Genomic DNA, 21372 nt, shown 5'->3' with positions numbered 1-21372 from the left:
CCGACGCTTTAAAGCGTGGGTTTTCGCCGACGCTTTAAAGCGTCGGTAAAACCATGCTATAACGACGCTTATATAGCGTCGCCTAAAGATATTTTTACCGACGCTTTTTAAGCGTCGGCGATGGCGTGCCAGCCCGTGCCAAAGATGGTTTTTAACGACGCTTTAAAGCGTCGGGAGTAGATTTTTTTTTAAAAAAAAAGAAACAAAAGCATATTAAAAAACATATTATAGCAATATGAACCTGCATTACATTTACATCAAGACAAACATACAGATCATTCGAAACATTCATATTGTCATATAAGATTAAATTTACATAAGTTTAGAATTACAATGTATTTTGAAAAATATAAGAAAGATACATATAAAACTCATTAAATAACAGTCTAAAAAATATCAGGGACCGCATTCAGCCCCATCATCATCTCTGCGAGCTGTTGAAGTATCAGGAACCTAAAAAAAAAAAAAGAAACTTTAGAAGTTAGGAATATGAAAATCATTAACTCATGCAAAATAATAATTATGTATAGTCATCAAATACATATAGTTATTTACCTGAGGAGGGAGAAATCGCTGAATATATTTAAACCCTCAATATGGAAAATGATTGAAGAAAACTATTTCCTTTTCCCACTTGTTCTACACTTTTTTTGGGGGAAAACCCTTCTCACTCTTCTAACATACCTAATAAAGGTTTTATACCTTCATAGACCTCATTTCTTCTAGTGCTGCAAGTATGTCCATATCTCTCTTTGAATCCACTGCTCTGTTTTCCAGTGACTTCATCGCATCCCCCATCTCTTCAGCAGCTCTTTTCTTCTTCTCTTTTTCTACTGCCTGATAAAAGCACAACATAAGATATTGGAATTGAAACCACAATTCTATTGCGAAAATATCAAATATCAAGAATACCCCAGAACATGTACTAGTCAAACCCAGCAATATAACATGCTACGGAGCATTATGTAAATCACTCACTTCGTCCTCTTCCCGCCAAGGCTCAAAATTTCGGGATGCTCCCGATTCAACAACATAGTCCGAATTCTGAGGATCTGTTTTGAATGCAATTTCAGCCGAGCATCTGGTGCATTTGAAGTAGAACCGAAAAATCTGAATTCCCAGATAAGTCTGCAGGATGCCAATCAAAATTCCAAACATCAATCTCAGTTCCTCATCAAATGCGCAATAAAATTGAACTTTTCAACCAAACATTAACCAAATAAAGAATTCCTGAAATTTAACACCATCGATAATGTTAATCTGAAGATAATTTATATTTCAGGTTCCCTTGTTCCTCAAAATCTATGAAATTACAGTATCAGAGTATAGGCATTTCGACCCAGCTAAGATAAATCTATGCCCTCTTTCTTGCTTATCAGTGAAACTAAAATGCTCACTTTCTGGAAATTAATTTCCAACCCTAAGTTGTAGCAGGAAGAGGAGAATAAATGTAAAGAAAGCATGCTGTATAGATCCCAACTTTCCAAACCACTGATCTACATTACCATGAAATAAAAGATTCTCCAACCCTCTCAAAGATGGTCAGCGCAGCAACTAAGATCCTAGAAAAATGAATAAGAATTCAAAACTCTCTTTTTAGTCACAAGTAACTACTAGAAGCAAGATAGAATTGAAAAATGAAATCCTTTACCCGACAAGTAGCAAGAACGTACCAATACTGACACCAGAATCTCAGCTGCTCAATCTCCGGCTTGTTCAACTCCACAGTTTTGAAGCATTCATATGCCGGATAAGCATAGCCAAGAACCAACCTATAGACAGAAACGCTCTGAGTTCTCATCTAAATTCACTTTCTTGAAAAGGATTTCTGAAGACAAGAAACATAACAGATAAAACGAAGATCTACTGTCCAGATGTAATGTTACAGCCAGAAAACTAAAACTAATTCAAGACAGGATTACTTACGCCAAGGATCTTGTAACAAAATTTGCCATCATTTTGATCCGACAAACATGTACAAAGTTAGGACCACTCTCTCAGCCAGCCCCCTGTAGCAACCCCAAAGACTAGAAATCAAGGAAAAAGAAAACTGACATCATAATTATATCAACAGACGCAGATCAACGTTCTGCGTTCCTCAGATCATTTGAAGTATATACATACCAGAAAATCGAACAAAAAGTTTATAGGAAAACAAGAAAACAGAGTGCAACGAAATCAGACCAACAAAACCCCAGAAAACGAGGAAGATCCGTACAGAAAAACCTGGGTTTAAAGATCCGACTGAAATCAACACCAGATACTTCCACATTACATAATCCGAGCCGAAAGCCACCTATTTCCATCGGCAAAGAGAAAGAAAACCCTTAAAACTGATCAAGAAAATAGGAAATCCAAAATCAGCATAACAACCAGAAAAGAACCCTTATTTGGTTCGAAAATCCGAGAAGAAACGCAAGATTACGCCGATTTAATTCCAAGAAGACCAAAGGAATGGGGGTAAAGATCCATACCTTTCCGAGATCACCCGCTCGCTCGAGGGGAAGAGGAAGACAAAATCCTTCTAATGAAGCGACAACGATAAAAGAAGCCCGAGCTTTCAAGGGTACGAAATAGAGCCAGCGAGAGCTTTTTTTACCGTCCGCCTTCTCTTCTTTAAAAGCCAGAGAACGGCGAGCCAGCGAGAGAGCGAGAGAGAGAGAGAGAGCGAGAGAGCGCTCGTCGCCTCGCCCCCACCCGGCCGTCTCGATATGACCAAGCCGAGACTGGCTGGTGCCTGGTTCCTTATTAGTTGGGATCTATACAGCATGCTAAGAATTTCCGACGCTAAATGAAAGCGTCGGCAAATGCATGAGCGGTAAAATTTTTTCCGACGCTTCCTCCTAGCGTCGGTAAAAATGCGTCGGGAAAGGCCCATTTTCCTGTAGTGTATTAGTGTCTCCACACAAGTGATTGTGAGATCAATCACCCTCTGCATCGAGCATACATAAGATGTGCCAGTCTTTCCGGTAAACATTGATCCCTGACTCAATGTACCAATGATTGGAAATATTTAAGATTAGGATTTTAGAATTTTAGGTCTCACTAGTATGATCTCATCATAGCCTCAAAATCATTGCCTTAATCTAAGGGGTTCATTACAAATATAATCAACAGCATATGATGAAACACAATGCCTTTATTTATATTAAATGTCATGTACATGATTTAGAAAATTAAAAGAAAATTTTTCACAATACATATTGCGATTGGCTTGTAGGGCATCTACTCTTTCACCATAGATTGCATATATTCCTAAGGAGATACTGTTATAGTGACTCTAATTTTTAGCAGATTCTGCCATGCAACAAGGGTTTTAGTGTCAAATATTTGGATTCAAGTTATGTCAAGTACAAGTTTTGTCATGAGAAAGCCATTCTCTGATGCTGGCCCTATGTTTGTATTTATGTGATTGAGGTTTTTCAAGGCTCACAATCGCATGTAGTTAACTAATTTAAGCATTGTCTGGGCATACAAAGTTATAAGCAAGGTTGAAGACTTTATAGGTTCAATTGCTAAAACTTGTGAATAGTTGTAGGTGTCACCATTGTTGAACTTATCATGTTGGAACATTGATGACAAAATGTCATTAATTTGTCGGATTTTTTTGCGGTATTTTGGACGATAAGCTTGTAGCAAGCTGTTTCTGTAGCTGGAATTATGTATTTGAGCTTGAAAAAATATTGATGCTTGAATCGAATCAGAAACATAATTAAATTGAGATTTGTATATAAGTTGACGCATCTTAACTTCTTAAAAAAGCTCATATCTTTAAAATGCTGTGCTTGGGATAGAACAAAAGTTTTGACTGTTTGTGTTAAATTTAGCATAATGCCAAAAGAAAGTCATGCGGAAGTATATTGTTGGGCATGGTACAAGACAGATGTGTCAAATAGTGTATGCACTTTGTTATGATTATTATTTTAGAGACCTATTTGCATGACAAAATTATATTTAAAACTAAGGATGAGTAAACTAAAAAAAAAGGAACATTTTTTATTAGTATATCCCCTTTTATCTGATCTGACTTTTGACATGTTTTTCATTACTTTGTTATCATTTGTCCTATGTAAAGTTTTTCTTTTATTTTTTTTTTATCTATATTAGAGTGTAGATCAGTATAAGATTCCACTCTTGGTGGCAACAGCCAAAATCTTGACATCAAATGAGCCAAGAGATTCCACAGAGCGGCACTATGAAATACGACTTGGCCATGTAAAGTGCTTGTGTGAATTCTGTGCAGATGTGTTATGTTCCGATGGAATAGAATATATGTTTACATTTGCATTATTGGTGGAGAAGGAAAACAAAAAAAATCTGTTTCTTCTTTGAATTATGAGATAAACACTGGTGTGAGAACTATTCCATGATCTAAGCATCAATTCTCTATAGTTTCAGCATCTCAAACCTATGAGGTTGGGGTTCCAATTATTAGTGTAGGAAATCAAAATATTATACTTATGGTTGGGGTTTCTTTTCCATATCCGATAGATGCTATACTTATTGGATATAACCCACCAATTCTTTTTTTTTTTTTTAAAGTTTTGTTCTGCAAGGCTTCCCCAAGTCTCTGTCAAAATGTTTAACAGACAAATGACTGAAAATGATTCTAGGTGTCAGGAAAAGATATGTTGTCCTGTCACAAGAATAACCGGTGTGCTGGTGTGAAAATATAAGGGAAGAAGTGCATTGATAGCATAAATGCCACTGCATGGAAACTGAAATAGCTTACTGAACATTTACATGCAACTGGATTGTAACTTTCCCTGCTGATTATAACTTATTAATCTCATAACTTTGAATTACTGAGCCATTTAGGGAGTGCACATCACACATAATCTGATTTGGCAGAAGGTAGCTGTGTGCATTGTCTTCTCGCTCTCCTCTCCATTGTAGGCCAAAAGGGATAATCTGAAGCAGTCTCATTGCTGAGCATGAGATGTGGCATTTAGACCAGTCCTTTCTATGTTCATATCTTGCTTCTTCTTGAGGAAGTTGGAGTACCAAAAGGCAGAGAGCTTTGGAACCCTTTCACGCTTCTCATCATCAAAATCCACAAAGTAGAGCCCAAAGCGTGATCTATACCCAGCCAAGAGCTCAAATACATCTAAAAATGACCACACAAAGTATCCTCTCACATCCGATCCATTCCTGCAGAAATGAACAAGGTGTTTAAAAGGTTTACAGCATAATTTTTCCTGCTCTTTGGTTTGGTGGCTTGTAGTGTATATCATCAACACAGCAGCGTTACCTGACAGCATCTAGTGTGCTTCCAATGAAGCCACTCAAGAAATCTATCCTGGCGGTGTCATGGATTGTGTCGTTGAATATTCCTACTCCATAACCTGAGGGCAAAAATGCATTGTTGCAGACATAGACATCAGACATTCAAGCCTCACCTCAGACACTTAGGGTGGTTGACACATTCAAAAAGCATGGTTTATGGGGGTATAAAAACTTCAAACAAAGGTTTTCCAGGACATATTTTAATAACTGTTTGATTTTTGAAAAGTTGAAGATTTTAGGAGGTGCCTCATGACCTTGGAAGCGGACTGACCATTTTCTTGGATATAAATGGGAGGATTTCCATAGGCTTCTTTAAGATACTCCAACATATATTGCAGCCCTTGTGGATCTGCTGGTGCAGGAACTGGGATAAGCTGATTTCAAACACCTGAGTCAGCCACAACAAGCAGTGAACTAGTAACCAGCATTCAATAAAGGAATCATTTGCACTTTTACCTGATCAGTGGGTGTTATATTCTTTGATACTGCAATGAGATATCAGCCATTGGTTAGAGTACAGTCCACATAGTCTCCATCAGCCTATTACCAATGCAAGGAAACCAAACCTGTGAATTTGGCAAAGATATCTGCATTGTAGTCTCGAAGATCTGTCCTGGAACCATTGGAGTTATCACTGACATATGCCGAAAAATAGTGATTCAGACCAACAAAGTCGAATGAACCCTTCACTTGTTTGGACTGGTCTTTGTTGAAGGATGGTAGCCTTGAACCAGCGTTTTTCTTCATGACCTCAGGGTAGTCTCCAAATACTAGGGGATTTATGATCCTGAAGTGGATGCTAGGAGGTCAGCTGCTTATATCCATATCAGTGTGGGTACTATACATGCTATTCCCTTACCAGCCTATCATGAAGTCTAATGATCTTTGGGCTGCTTGAACATCTGCTGTGGAGTTTGTAAATGGATAAGCCCAGAAAGTATACACATTCAAGCCTATCCAGCCCTTTTGCATAACCTGAATTTAAGGATGTCAGCAGCATTGCCTCCCTTCTTTCTTGATCTAAAGCATGCATTTTTAATGAAATTTGATAGACTATTATGTGGATATTGTTCAAATAAAATGATAGTGTTGTCAAGAAGAACTGAGTAAAACTACATAGTGCTGTATACATGAACTGAAAATTCTTCATAAATATTGACTTTGAACTAGGATAGAAAGGAGGAGGAAACCTCACTCAGAAGCTGTGAGAACAAAATTCATAGAAGCTCGGTATAAGGATGTCTTGTGCAGTGGGTTTGAATGGCAAGGAATGAAAACTAAAAGTTAACCAAATTGGTAGGCTCTTAAAGCTCGTTAGTCATAGTTATAGGCAGAATAAAAGTTATTAGGTTAATGGTCATATTTAGCCTTGCATTTCAAGGTGTTAAACAAGTAGATGTCTTCAATTTTCGTTATGATACATTACTCTAGGTTAAATACAACATTTCAATGACTTGCTTGTGGCGTTTTCGATGCTGTACCAAATTCGGTATCATTAGAGTAGATCATTTTCCTGGAGAGATTATGACCTGAACAAAACATTCTTTGGATAATCAATGAAGGGATGAGAGCCATCCTGTTTTAAATTTTTAGTCACTAATATCTTTTGAATATTCATTATAGTAGATTTTTTATTTAAAAAATGTGACACCTGTTTTCGCCACACGCAGATAATTCACCCCTATTACAATCATGTATATGAACTGTACAGATAGAGTCTGTCTATGGTTCTATAATATACGTATTTAGCATGTTTTCTTGGAGGGTTCAACACCTTTGCAACTGCATAAATTTGGAAGCGTGTCCTCACAATTTATAAAGCATTCACTCAAACACTTCTGCTTTTCCATTCTGAAAGATAGATGTATGTTGATAGAAGCCTGGCCCCTTATGGAAGTCACTAGAATTGATACTTAATTTAAGAAAATGATTTGAACAAAATGACTTACTTGATATTTAGTCCGATACAGTGTGACAGCTGATGCATGTGCCAGTAGGGCATGGTGAGCCACGATGTATGGCTCTACACTGGAATTGCCTGCTGTACAATTGATGCCAAATGGATAAGAACACCGATTGGGTGGGAATGTTCCGCTGTCATAGGCAGCAATCGCCATGATGTTGGGTTCTATAATGGTGGTCCAGTGGGAAACTCTGTCACCAAATTCCCTAAAACACACATCTGCGTATGCTGTGAAATCATCTCTGTTATCAATTTGAAGGGGTTAGGACATTAGATCACTTGTATTTTGGTAGGAAAGTTTAGAACATCAAATAAGAAAAGGATTACACAATCTTAGGGCTCAGCCATCCTCCATACTCATCTTCAAGTACTTGGGGAAGATCTAGATGATAGAGTGAAGCATGTGGCTGAATTCCTATATCATTCAAAAGAAAACAGAACTGAGAAGAAGATATAATCAAATGCAGTTCATCTTAGGAGCACAAGATTGACATCTTCGGTATCTACGGTACGACATTTACACTTAGAACTGACACCTGGTTTCAGTTCTCATCCTCTCATATATATTCATATAGTGAGATAGTCTTTACGTGATGTTGAAACATCAGGCATTACTTATGTGATGATGGTGTTCTATTTCTTGTCCGACTCTATGTTAGATTTTTTGATAGTACCTTTTTTTATTGTCATCCATCTGATTTTCATGAACAACCATGCCTGACTGAAGTTATCTTAGTAGAAATTGAGCACCATTTCAAAGGGCACAGAGTAACACCTTCTTGGTATGGTTAGTCTTGCCTGTGAAATTGACTCATTTGATGATCCTTTCCCTGAAAGGTGAGAGAGGTATGTTGTAGTGTGGCTAATTTATCAGAAAGTTACTGAAACTGTCGTTTATGGAAAGGCTGAGCAATTTTTAGAGCTTTTGATAACTTAATTGACATGTATTTCCCACTGTTGATCTCTTGTGCCTTTTTATGGTATGACGCACACAACAAAGAATGTATGGCTTTAGAATTTTGTGACTTCGTAATTTTGAATTTCGTTTATCAATAAACTGATAAGAGCAAATTAGAACAAACTGAGCTGACCATGTTTTAACAGCTCGTTGATGAGATTGTTATAAAACTCAAGGCCTTTTGGATTGACAGCTCCTCTCCCATCTACAAAATAAGAGACAGCACACAAGTAAGGAACATTTTTATAGTGCACAGCTGTAATCAGAAGCATTGGTTTGTTTGTGATACTTGGGAGAAGTCTTGACCAAGAGATGGAGAATTTGTAGGCCTCCAGTCCTGTATCTGTCATAAGCTTGACATCTTCCTGAAAGATTACATTGGAAGTTAGAAAAGTGTGACAAACAATCGTAGATTCACATCTTTGCTGCAAAGGTTTGATGCATGACTTTACATCTCAATTCTTCAGGCTGTTTTGTTTTTTCCTTAAAAAATTCTGATCACAAAAGCTAAGTTACTATGCATTTAGAAGATGAGACCCAAAGTTCACCATTACAAGATGCAAATAATGGTATCTAGGCATGGACCATAAATGACTCCATATATTTTACTCCTCGACCGAACAACAGATTTCCCCAAGCTCTCCTAGTGAAGGTGTCCGCTGCTGGAGACCCCCCCCACCCCCCCCCCCCCCCCTCTCTCTCTCTCTCCCTCCCCCTCTCCCTCCTCTTATTCCCTTCCTATCTTCATCCCTCGTCCCTTATTTTCTGCTACCGTTGCTGATAAGATTTAGTCGTTGGCTACAATGCTCTCAAATCCGAGCCCCTCTATCTATCTTTCTCTCTTTCATCCTTGCTTGTCCCATCTGCTCCTTCCTCATGCTCTCTTTCTCTCTCTCTGCGATGGTCACTCTCTACCCATGCTCTCCTTCCTTTTTCTCTTCAATGTGAATGCCTCCCATTAGTCTCAACTTCCCTTCCTTCCCCTCTCCCTTCTCTCTCTATGAGAGCTCAATTAGCAGATTGCTTTACTGGCATCGATGGTCTGGTTGTGCTCTTTCTTGATGTTTTTCAGTGGCTTAATCTGCATGCTTATCTATGCACTAATCTTTGGCAAGTCATCCAGTAGTGGAGTAGACTGCAGTCAAAATTTGAATTTTAAGTTTTAAATTTGAATGAGGTATATGGTTTGTATGGGAGGTATTTGGAATTTTAAGTTGTGAATTTCAGAGTCTTATTTAATGGAAGTATGGGTGTTGCTAGAAATTGGACCCGGGGGCGGCCGCGAACCGAGGAGGAGGAGCTCCGGCGAACACTGGCGGACGGCGATCCGTCGGCGAGCAGCGTCCTCCGGGGGACCTGCAGGAAGCCGGTGGCCGGGCTTTTCCGGCGCCGGCCCTCCGATGCCTAAGTCAGAGGGGGGGCTTAATTTTGGAGAAGAGAGAGAGACTGTATATGAAGTCCGAAAAATCCCCTTGGGAGGAAGAAGCCTCCTCCCTTTTTAGAGGGAGAAGCTCCCCTTTTATAGGGAGAGTGGCAGGGTTACCTGTGATGTGACTGGGCGAATTAATGGGTTACCGTCACGATTGGACGTGGGCGTGGAAGTAATGAGTTGCCGTGGATGGCCCGTTCCCATCATGGAAGGAGATGGCGTGCAGCCAGAGCTTGCTTGAGGCGCGCAGTGCAGTACATTCTTGGGAATGATGAGGCGTTGACAGTCGTAGTAGAGTATGGTTCCTGATTAATATGTCGTGGCGTGGCCGGCAAGTAAAACATGGTGCGGTAAGGCTGCTGCAGGGCATGGCCGCAGCATATAGACGACGAGGTCGGCCTTATGAGGTCAGCTCAGCCTTCTGGTCTCGTCCTGCTGTGCTCGGTCTGCTGTGCTCGGCCTCCTGAGCTCGGCCTTCTGGTCTGGCCTTCTGTGCTCGGCCTTCTGGTCTCGGCCTGCTGTGCTCGGCCTTCTGAGCTCGGCAGCCTTCTGTGCTCGGCCTTTTGTGCTCGGTTTTCTGGTCTCGGCCTGCTGTGCTCGGCCTTCTGTGCTCGGCCTGCTGTGCTCGGCCTTCTGTGCTCGGCCTTTTGTGCTCGGTCTTCTGGTCTCGGCCTGCTGTGCTCGGCCTTCTGTGCTCGGCCTTCTGAGCTCGGCCTTCTGTGCTCGGCTCGGCCTATGAGCTCGAGCACTTAGATGAGCTCGAGAGCGGAAGGGCCCGAGCACTTAGATGAGCCCGAGAGCGGAAGAGCCCGAGCACTTAGATGAGCTTGCATAAGCTCGGCCTGGATGAGCTCGATCTTGCTGACGGATTTGGGTGCTATAATTGCATTTGTGGGGTGGTCCATTTTTCCACCAACACTACCCCCCGACTTCCGAGTTCGAGCTGCTTTTTGGCTCGGACGAAGGAAGTAATCCAGTCGTCGATCATCCTGTAATATAGCCAAATATGTATAGAGATGTACGTGCCAAGTAGGGTGTACCTCTCATGCAGTTGGAGTTAAGTACTCCAGGTTGCCTCAGCGGCCTTCTTTGGCCTTGTCTGTTGGCGATCAAGCCGAAATCGAGCCGAGCTCGATAGTCGATGGAGATCGAGCCGAGCTCGATTAGTCGATGGAGATCGAGCCGAGCTCGAATAGTCGATGGAGATCGAGCCGAGCTCGATAGTCGATGGAGATCGAGCCGAGCTCGATTAGTCGATGGAGATCGAGCTGAGCTCGATTAGTCGATGGAGATCGAGCCGAGCTCGATTAGTCGATGGAGATCGAGCCGAGCTCGGATAGTCGATGGAGATCGAGCCGAGCTCGATAGTCGATGGAGATCGAGCCGAGCTCGATTAGTCGATGGAGATCGAGCCGAGCTCGATAGCCGATGGAGATCGAGCCGAGCTCGATAGTTGATGTAGCATGACGTTAATCCTTTAACTGGGGGATCCGAGCTTGGTCGGGAATCCGATCTTGGAGACATACGGGAGATGGACTTCATTCGTTGGCGATCGTGCGCCCTTATTTGGAGCGGGGCGACGTTGGAGATAGAGATACCCGTAGGTCGTTTTTTGGATTCTCCGACCTGAAAATAGATAAAATATTGAAATTATTTGAAGCCAAAGTGGCGTCTTGTACCTTTTGGAGATATTTTGATGGCTCCCGAGCTCCAAAGTTCCTCAGGACTTGGCTCAGCGCCGGCCTTCTTTGGCTCGATTTTCTGGGAGGTGTTCTGCGCTCGGGCTTCTGAGCTCGACGGCCTGCTGAGCTTGGCCTTCTGTGCTCGGCGGCCTTCTGAGCTCGGCATTCTGACCTCGGCAGCCTGCATGAGCTCGGCCTGGATGAGCTCGGCGGCCTTCTGAGCTCAGCAGCCTGCATGAGCTCGGTCTTCTGAGCTCGGTCTGCATGAGCTCGGCTTGTATGAGCTCGGCGGGGGCTTCTGTGATGGCGACGCTCTGAAGGGGAGCAACATCACGGGCGCTATCCTAAGGACTTACGCCCGTGAGGAGGGAGTACATGCTGGTTTCTTGCTTGCTGCCGGAAGACAGAAGACTTGAAAAGATAATGGGATTTAATGGGGCTGTACCCTTTGTCACAGAGGCTTACAATCCCATTTTAAAGCTCCATAACTCTCCTTCTTCAGACCTCAGCTTTTATTTCTCTTTCCTCCCAACTCGTTGACGTGAGACTTAGACTACTACTTCTCACTGGTTGCCCCCACATACGTCATTGCAGCGGGAGCCATGCCTGATTCGAGATGGCTCGGGAGTCGGGAGAAAGTTTCTTCCTCTGCTTAACATGATCCCGTGGAGGCGGCACAGGAGGGGCCTCCACTTGTTGCAGGCTTTGGGCTGCAATGGCTAGCGCTTGGACTTGCTGCACTAGCGCATCGAAGTACTCGAGTTGGACTTATGGAACTTGATCTACCGGAGATCTTGGTGGTGAATTCTGGACTGAGCGTTTGAGACTTGGAGCATGATGCTGAGAGGCGTTAAAGACTCCTCTGCTCCTTAGTTTCATGGCCGCAACTCGGGCCCTTCCTCTAGCGCCAACTGTTGCTGGAAATTGGACCCGGGGGCGGCCGCGAACCGAGGAGGAGGAGCTCCGGCGAACACTGGCGGACGGCGATCCGTCGGCAAGCAGCGTCCTCCGGGGGACCTGCAAGAAGCCGGTGGCCGGGCTTTTCCGGCGCCGGCCCTTCGATGCCTAAGCCAGAGGGGGGGCTTAATTTTGGAGAAGAGAGAGGGACTGTATGTGAAGTCCGAAAAATCCCCTTGGGAGGAAGAAGCCTCCTCCCTTTTTAGAGGGAGAAGCTCCTCTTTTATAGGGAGAGTGGCAGGGTTACCTGTGATGTGACTGGGCGAATTAATGGGTTACCGTCACGATTGGACGTGGGCGTGGAAGTAATGAGTTGCCGTGGATGGCCCGTTCCCATCATGGAAGGAGATGGCGTGCAGCCAGAGCTTGCTTGAGGCGCGCAGTGCAGTACATTCTTGGGAATGATGAGGCGTTGACAGTCGTAGTAGAGTATGGTTCCTGATTAATATGTCGTGGCGTGGCCGGCAAGTAAAACATGGTGCGGTAAGGCTGCTGCAGGGCATGGCCGCAGCATATAGACGACGAGGTCGGCCTTATGAGGTCAGCTCAGCCTTCTGGTCTCGTCCTGCTGTGCTCGGTCTGCTGTGCTCGGCCTCCTGAGCTCGGCCTTCTGGTCTGGCCTTCTGTGCTCGGCCTTCTGGTCTCGGCCTGCTGTGCTCGGCCTTCTGAGCTCGGCAGCCTTCTGTGCTCGGCCTTTTGTGCTCGGTCTTCTGGTCTCGGCCTGCTGTGCTCGGCCTTCTGTGCTCGGCCTTCTGAGCTCGGCCTTCTGTGCTCGGCCTGCTGTGCTCGGCCTTCTGTGCTCGGCTCGGCCTATGAGCTCGAGCACTTAGATGAGCTCGAGAGCGGAAGGGCCCGAGCACTTAGATGAGCCCGAGAGCGGAAGAGCCCGAGCACTTAGATGAGCTTGCATAAGCTCGGCCTGGATGAGCTCGATCTTGCTGACGGATTTGGGTGCTATAATTGCATTTGTGGGGTGGTCCATTTTTCCACCAACAATGGGATTTTCCAGCTTTTGTGCTCTTCTCTTCTTGTACTCCTTGATTACCTTAATGAAATATAGGGGTGGGTCTCCCTCCCTTTTCATCAAAAAAAAAAGGACTCCATATATTCAAATAGAGTTATAATCTTTAACTAGAAAAATAGGTGCAACATAGAGGAAAAGTTTGATGTATATATAATTTTAACTATAATAGGATTTGAAGAGTCTTCATCAGTATTTTGCTATCATGAAGATGGTGCTATTTTCTGTTCATCAATACATAAAAACGTCTTACTTGGTTAATTATGTCTTGTATTTTGACAAGGACCATTGACACATGCGCAGTAAATTGGGGAAGTGAAAGTCAAGAAAGAAGGATAAGAAGAAAGGGATCTTATTGATTCAAGTTCAGGCTGCATCTAATACCTGCTAAATTTTCTCATAAAAAATGTAAATGTTTCAAACCTTTCTTCTTGTATTGGCCTGCAAAAGAATCATGCTATTTTTTTATGACAAACATGTAAACATATGCAGGCCGAAGCTCCACATAAGCCAAACTCTTGGAACTTGCAAAATGAAATGGCAGCTTGGCTTGGCTTGATAGCAAGCTCGCTGTGGTTTGGTAATTTACAAATAAGCGCAACAAGAATATATATTGGGTTAAGTTTGAGCTAGGCTTGAGCTCAATATATTCTTCTAGACTTATTTGGTTCGCAGAAAGAATTTTGAAAATATGATGCTTGAGAAAATGGTTTTGGTATATTTGGTTGATTATGAGAAAGTGGCACATTACGGAGTGGCTTATATTTGGTTGAACATCTATTTTTTGAAAAAAATTATATGAAATACCTATTATACTCTTAATAAAGGGAAAACCTTATCCATGGATTTTGATGACTTAAAGGTACTTTGGGCAAAAAAAAAAAAGAACCCCAATTTCCAACCGGTGAAAAAGTAGCTTTCACATATTTTTCATGGATTTTTCTTTTCCATGAAACATAGAGATCTTATTCTCATGGGAATGCTACTTTTCTTCTCTCTTCTTTGAAAACTCCAACCAAACAAGAGGTTTTTTTTTTTTTTTTTTGACTCAAGGGGCCTATGTTCAATCTTGGCCTCCATCCAGTATTCATTCTGCCTCTAGGTTGCTAGTTCTAAAAAGAAAGAAAAATAGAAAATCTGAATGGAAGATGCAAGGACAAAGATATGATTGTAGTAGGAAATGGTGCAAGCAGCAAGAGTATTGATATCTTCGCTGATTCACTGCAGAAGTTCCAAATGGGTAGAACAAGTTAGGAAGGAAAATGTTCTTCCTTTTCCTCCATTATTATATATAGAATAAAATGGAAGTGGCCTGAAACCATTAAAGTAGAAGTGTTCTAAGCCTCAGTTCCTGTCTTGGGCAGGGTTTTGAATGAATCATGGCTGGAGCTTGCTAAGTATATAACATGGTGCCTCTCACGGCAGGTATAGTTGCCCTTTTTATACAATACGTGTATGTCTGATACCATTTACACTAACGTTGGCAAAATTTTAGTCAGCAGACCAGTGTCCGTTGCTATTTCCCCCTGTTCAGCATACAGGTGGAATTTAGTGTCGTCAAACCCTTGAAATTGCAGGCTGCATTTTGCTGCATTGTAGCTTATTCTATTCAGGGTTGGAGAATCAAAAAGTTGATTGTTTAGTTATCAGATGAAGTTTTGGTCCCACGATTTGATATTGCTGAAAATTAGATATTGAAATATTTATATCCATATCCATTTATATTTTGCAAATATGGATACGAATACATATATTAATTAGATACGAATATTTATATTTATATTTATTTTAAATAGATATTGATACAAATTAGATATTGAATGTATGGCTTCACTGGGTGCAACAATCAACAGAGAGGCGCTAGAGTTTGGGAGAGGTTGGACAGAGTCTTCGCCACAGCAGGATGGGTGCAGGACCATCCAGACTTCTGCATGAGTCACCTGCCCCGAATCACCTGTCAGTGAGAGGAGATGCCATGTACAGAGTCTCCCGCAAACTTGAGCTTACCAAGCAACAGCTAAGGTGTTGGAACCGGGAGGAGGTGGGAAACATATTCAGGAGGCTCGAGGAGGTCGAAACTACTGTTGGAGATCTACAGGCCTAGGAGGAGCATAATCGAGGATTGACAGAGGATCTAAGGGAGCTCAGATCCAAGTTGGCCACTCATGACTCTCTTCTTTGGTAGCAGGAGACTCTGTGGAGACAGAAATCCCGGATTCAGTGGATTATGGAGGGAGACCGAAACACCAGATTCTTCCACCAGTCTGCGGTCATCCAAAGGCAGAGGAACATGATCAGAGTGATGAGGGGTACTGATGGACAGCTAACAGAGGATCCGAAGGCCATCAGATGGGTGCTCGACCAGTTCTTTAGGGCTAGGTGGATAGAGCAGATAGACAGTAAGAGACCCCCCCTATGTCGGTGCCCCAAATCTTAGTGTTGGAGGAGGAGAATGAAACCCTGATCAGGCTAGTGTCTAATGAAGAAATCCAGGAGGCGGTCCGGTCCTTAGCAAAGGACAAGGCACCGAGGCCGGACGATTTTCTCCCACTCTTTTTTAGACGATTTTGGGGGGTAGTCCGTCAGGATGTAATCGAGGTTGTGTGACACTTCTTCGATACAACTGTGATGGCGGAGGATTGGAAACAGACCTACGTCATCCTAATCCCGAAGAGAGTGGATGCTACGGAGCCGAGACACTTTCGCTCAATCAATCTTTGTACCATCCTATGCAAGGCAACGACGAAGGTCTTCGTAGACAGATTGAGGAGTATTCTTTCGATGATCATCAGCCCAGAGTAGGGTGCTTTTGTAGAGGGGAGGAGTATCTATGAAATTGTTTAGATTGCAAAGGAGTTTATGTGTGACCTCCGGAGGGCTCCATCTCGAACGAGTCTGATGGCAATCAAGCTGGATATAGAAAGGGCATATGACAGGATGAGTTGGAGCTTTCTGAGGAGCATTCTTGTGAGTTTTGGTTTTCATTAGAGATTGATCAGTTGGGTCATAGGGTGCGTTAGCTCCCCGTCCTTTGTCATTCTGGTGAACGGCATGCCCTCCCGTTTCATTGACTCTTCGGTTGGACTTCGGCAGGGATACCTGCTATCTTCTTTGTTGTTCATCTTGTGTGCAGATGCTCTGTCTAGAGTTCTTCGGCGTGCTATGGAGACCCATATACTAGAGGTCTATAGACCGAGACCGGAGACCATTCAGATATCGCACTTACTTTTTGCGGATGATTGCATGATATTAGCTCGGGCTACCAGGCAAGGGGCGTTGGTCATCCGGAAGGTCTTGGAGAAGTATTGTGCCACCTCGGGCCAACAGGTCAACTTGACCAAGTTAGTCATTTATTTTAGCCCGAAGACCAAGCTTCAGGTGAAGACCTCTATCAAACAGATCATGGGAGTGGGGGAGCAAGAGGGTACACTGCAGTATTTGGGAGTTCCGATTACTGGTCCTCATCTGCATCGCAGTGACTGCTATGCCATTGAGCACGGTGTCAGACATAGCCTTGAGGGTTGACAGATAGATGCTCTTTCGATAATGGGTAGGGTGACACTGGTTAGGTCGGTTCTCAACTCCATGCTAATATACTTATTGTCGAATACCATAGTGTTGGTGGCACTGATGAGGTCCATGGAGTAGTTATTCAGGAACTTCATCTGGGGTAGGCGACAGGGCAGAGGTAGTATCAATCTAGGGGCATAGGAGGTTATATGTCAGCCGGTCAGAATAGGTGGGCTGGGAGTGCACTCCCTAGTGGCGAGGCAGGAGATTCTAGCAGCGAGACACGTGGCTAGGTATTTGCTAGAGCTAGACAGCTTGTGATGTGCCCTCATGAGAGGCAAGTATGGGGATTGCTTGGTGATGTCTGATTTTCGGGTGGGCCGACATGCCTCCTTCATCTGGAAGGAGATTTGTGACCATGTCCCGATGGTACTCCCAGCAGTCAGGTGGGCGATTGACGATGGGCGGTCCATTGATGTTTTTCGGAATGCCTGGGTGACCGAGTAGCCGCTGGAGAGGATACCCACGTTGGTAGATTCAGCCAGATTGACGGGGTGCAGAGTCAGGGACCTGATTATTCCTGAGGAGGGCAGATGGGACAAGGCACTAATCCGGGAGACCTTTGGGGAGCAGCTGGCAGAGAGAATCCTGACTATTCCGCTAACTGCTGGAGAGGTGGGTGATAAATTGTTGTGGGCCCCAACAGGGAGGGCGAGGGTGGGGGCTAGAGATTTGTAGGCGTTGTTGGGTAGGGAGACCACCCGGTAGATTGAGGGAAAGTGGATATGGAGGCTGCAAGTGCACCTCCGAGTGGCCTTATTCATCTGGAAGGTGGCTTGGGGGTGTCTACCAATCCGAGGTGTGCTGACGAGGAGGGGTGTCAGAGTTACTCTGATGTGCAAGGAGTGTGCTACTATGGAGGAGACTATTAGCCACACCCTTCTAGGATGCCTTCGGGCAGCACAGGTCTGGCAGTGGACGCCTGTTACCTTGCCGCAGGTTGTGGGGTCGGCGGAGGTTCTACTGGATCACCTGAGGAGGTTGGCGAGTAGACCAGAGACCATGGAGCGAGGCATCACTTGTGCTTACATGGCGTACCTTATCTGGTTGGATAGGAATGTCTGTTCCTTTAAGGAGAGGAGGGCATCCCCAAGGACAGTGGTGGACAGAATCATTCGTCATGTGACCGAGATCATTGCCGCTACCTAGTCACCTTCACCGGAGTGGATCAGGGACACCTGGGGTTTCCACACCGCTTCTACAGTGCCCTGCATGAATTTTATCTCTTGGGAGCCTCCACCCTCTGGTCACCTCAAGGTAAACTTTGACGGTAGTGTCTTGGCAGGCGGAGACAGAGGAGAGATAGGATTTGTGATTCGGGACTACAGTTTCAGATTGATTGCGGCAGGCGGGCGGTGCACCAGCGATATGACTGCTATTGGAGCTGAGCTCAGGGCAACATGGGAGGGGATCACCTATGCGAGGAGTGTCCTAGGAGCTTATCGCATCATCTTGGAGGGAGGCTCTTCGACGGTGATTGAGTGGATCCGGCAGGCTGAGCGGTAGGGCGATGACCACTCATTACTCAAGGATTTTCGGAGATTGGTATCTAGTTACATTTCTATCTAGGTTGCTCATGTATATCGGGAGGCGACCAAAGCGGCTGATTAGGTTGCCTCTTTTGCTGCTCATTACTTGGAGGAGGTCCTGTGGACAGAGTCTGACCCTGTCCCTACACCTTTGTGTTATTTTATTTCTCTTGATATTGCTGGTTGTACTCACACTCGTTTGACGTGAATTACCATTGTACCAAAAAAAAAAGAGAGGATATAGATAGAAATATAAGCCAGATGGTTAATCTATGTAGCTATAAAAATAAAAAAAATACTGAATAGAAGATAAATTAAGTCAGAAACATGTTAATACAATCATCTATTTTTTTTTAAAAAAAATGAAGGGCGTTATATAAAGTTAAATAAGATTATAAATAAAATCGAATACTAGAATATGGATCGGATAATTGGTTATCTATATCAGTATCTATATTCTTTCAATGGTTATGGATATAGTAGGATGCTTCTCTTTTTTTATAGTCTCGGATACCAAAATGAATATTCTGTTTTTTTTTATATATATACTAAGTGTTGGGACAGGGTACTAAATTATCACATTCTCAAAGAATTAAAAAAAGGGGGAAAGTGATATATCCAATGGTGGTTCGGTGTAATCACAGAATTGAGAGGATAGATTCGTGTGGAAGAGTTGGAGGCCGTTACCTTGTATTTGTGGTACCCATCGGAAGCCACATCGCCCGTGCTCTTGTCCGGCATCTTTCCTGTCAAGGTATGATAAACAATGGCAATCCTTTTTATTTTATCTTCAGATTAGAAGAAAAGATGCAGGCTTTGCTAAATAAGTGCACGGAAGCAGGATTATGAGTATAGCGGCTGCATCTAGTTAGAAAGCGTTTTCCTATTGGCCTATATATTCAGAGGCAATCTTTTTCTTTTGAGAGAATATTATTCACATGCAATGAAACATTTAATTTAATAATGGAAGATATTTGAAATAGGACTTCATTAAGTTCGAACTATTCTGAAATGTTCTTGTGAAAAAAAGTAAAAGTTTTTATCACGATCAAGATCTCAGCGAGGATCGTGCAATATAGGATACATAAGAATCCAATATATGAAAATTCTCGACTTTTGTTATCTTGACTAATATAATTGATAAATTTCGAGATATTGACTAATATGATGTTACTATATGGAATGATGTTTTCTATCTAAATATTTTAGGTACAATATCTTAAACATTGTTATTGATTTTGGATTTATCATATCAGTCAAGAATTTGGTATGTTGGTTCTAATATGACAACTGAACTTAAAAGTTTCATTTCTTTGTAAATTTGTCATGTTCCCTCTCGGTAGGGATAGACTGAGTTGCCGTTTTATTTTAGTGTCAATTATTCATGGAGATGGCTGATATCCCAACTTCTAAAAGTTGGTTAAAGATCACTATAACTATAAGTCAGTCAAATATGCATCAAGAAGTCGGAATAGTAGTAACCAATAGCCTATACAATCAATCTCTCGGGCTGCATGAAGCAAAGAACACCTAGAGTTGATTTTTTTTTAAGTATCAGGCTGCTGGTTATGTCGTCTTAGAAGCAAGAATTTTTTCTCCATGAGGGCCTTCAAGATAAAATTTGAGATTTGCAACAGAAGCATGGTGGTCCAATATATATTATTATCCATTCCTTCACTGCTGAAGTTTGTGGATTCAATTGATTAGCTTTCATGGTACCATAACTTTAGCACAGCCATGTCAAATCGCTCCCCCCCTCTGCTGTTCAATACAAAATAGCAGTAAAAATCACCTGCATGAGTAAAAGTATCCCAAATGCAAGGACTCCTTCCATCCTCAGCTGCTGCTCCCTCCACCTACGAGTTTAGCATCCATATGTTGTTCTTTTAGCATCAGCAGTGACTATGTCACCTTTTGTCTTTGTGTTATCTTGTGACGTTTGAGACAGGAGGAAACTGAAAGGAAACTAACCTGGTATGCCGAGGTTCCGGCACCGAAGACGAAGTCCGGTGGGAAGTCGTCCCTACTATAGTGTAGGGCACTTTGGCCCCCATCAATCTCTAGTATTAGCAGCAGCTCTAGAAGAAGCCAAGCTGCTACGCTTCCTCTCATCTCCATCTCTCGTCAAGTTGTGACCTTCTGAGCCTCCCCAAGTTCAGTTACTATAAGCCTCCTCTTCTTATATTTCCACTGACATGAAGTTGGCCCGACATCACAACCAGGAAAAATTTTCGCCAACCTAGAATTTTCTGAGAAAATGACAAAAGTTTGCATGGAAGATTTGAAGGCAAAGTCCAGTCTCCGGGGAATGCGTTAGGAGGTAACAATGAAGAGAGACGAGACAAATTAAGGGACAAAAAGAGAGAGAAGCATCCAAAAAGTTTGATGTCATGCATGATGAGCGCGTATGAAAAACTTGTGGCGATGCACGGCAAAGTAGTTTTGGAAGTCAATGCAAAAAAAAAAAAAAAAAAAGTAGTTTTGGAACTTGTCGTCTGGTACGTGAGCTGGAGCCGCTTTTTTTGGTTGGAAACGTATGGAGCTAATCTCTCAAATTATTCCATGAGGGACTAGTTATTTCTTGGACAAACACATTGCCACTCCAGCCAAAGAGCCCACTCTAGCTACCAAGGTGGTAGCCTAGTGGTATTGGTGTAATTTCTATCCTCATGATCCCAAATTTAAGTCGCTGCGGCATTGATTAAAATGTGGCTCGGCCACTACTTGGACATGAGGCATAGAAATGCTTCTTGGATCTCTAGTAGCCGGGGTGGTGCCAGGTGTAATGTACTCACACGTAGAACTCGAGCCAGAGCCTAGAGGGGTAGCTGAACCGGGCCCATGGGTGGGGAGGGTATGAGTAAAACCGATTGGGATGCCCAACACACGGCCATTTCTGTCCGCATCGAATATTCTCCTGGCGGGACGGAAGCCCAGTGGGGGCTGCTACGTGGAGGTGGGCTTGTCCCTCCCCCCC

At 43.2% G+C, this 21372-nt stretch overlaps 1 protein-coding gene and 2 long non-coding RNA genes across 12 annotated transcripts; 1 reads left to right on the top strand and 2 right to left on the bottom strand.

The window, feature by feature from the left end:
• Positions 1 to 275: 275 nt before the first annotated feature.
• On the bottom strand, positions 276 to 2722 carry LOC120110221. Of its 9 annotated transcripts, none has more exons than XR_005510996.1 (8): positions 2475 to 2720; positions 2219 to 2296; positions 1927 to 2027; positions 1674 to 1772; positions 1506 to 1562; positions 979 to 1128; positions 703 to 837; positions 276 to 453 (listed from the first exon to the last, which is right to left on the bottom strand). It is a non-coding gene; the product is annotated as an uncharacterized LOC120110221 (long non-coding RNA). The 9 variants fall into 9 exon arrangements; XR_005511000.1 differs by having other exon boundaries at positions 1927 to 2009; XR_005510993.1 differs by lacking the exon at positions 2219 to 2296 and having other exon boundaries at positions 556 to 837; positions 2475 to 2722.
• Positions 2723 to 4663: 1941 nt separating this feature from the next.
• Positions 4664 to 20603, bottom strand: LOC120110218 (beta-glucosidase 22-like). Of its 2 annotated transcripts, none has more exons than XM_039124567.1 (13): positions 20367 to 20590; positions 20188 to 20251; positions 19083 to 19141; positions 8497 to 8572; positions 8341 to 8412; positions 7577 to 7664; positions 7236 to 7491; positions 6146 to 6261; positions 5853 to 6073; positions 5743 to 5771; positions 5558 to 5660; positions 5252 to 5345; positions 4664 to 5151 (listed from the first exon to the last, which is right to left on the bottom strand). In XM_039124567.1, the coding sequence occupies exons 1-13, from the start codon at positions 20511 to 20513 to the stop codon at positions 4923 to 4925; spliced, it is 1554 nt and encodes a 517-aa protein (XP_038980495.1). In that variant the 5' UTR covers positions 20514 to 20590; the 3' UTR covers positions 4664 to 4922. The 2 variants fall into 2 exon arrangements, 1 of the variants encoding a protein (XP_038980495.1); XR_005510991.1 differs by having other exon boundaries at positions 4690 to 5151; positions 5541 to 5660; positions 20367 to 20603.
• LOC120110224 lies at positions 5086 to 13884 on the top strand. The gene is made up of 2 exons (XR_005511004.1): positions 5086 to 5168; positions 13580 to 13884. It is a non-coding gene; the product is annotated as an uncharacterized LOC120110224 (long non-coding RNA).
• Positions 20604 to 21372: the final 769 nt, after the last annotated feature.

Source organism: Phoenix dactylifera, chromosome 3, assembly GCF_009389715.1.
Source record: "Phoenix dactylifera cultivar Barhee BC4 chromosome 3, palm_55x_up_171113_PBpolish2nd_filt_p, whole genome shotgun sequence".
NCBI lineage: Eukaryota > Viridiplantae > Streptophyta > Magnoliopsida > Arecales > Arecaceae > Phoenix > Phoenix dactylifera.
Note: the sequence above shows the minus strand (reverse complement) of the source record. Positions and strands in the feature narration are given on the sequence as shown.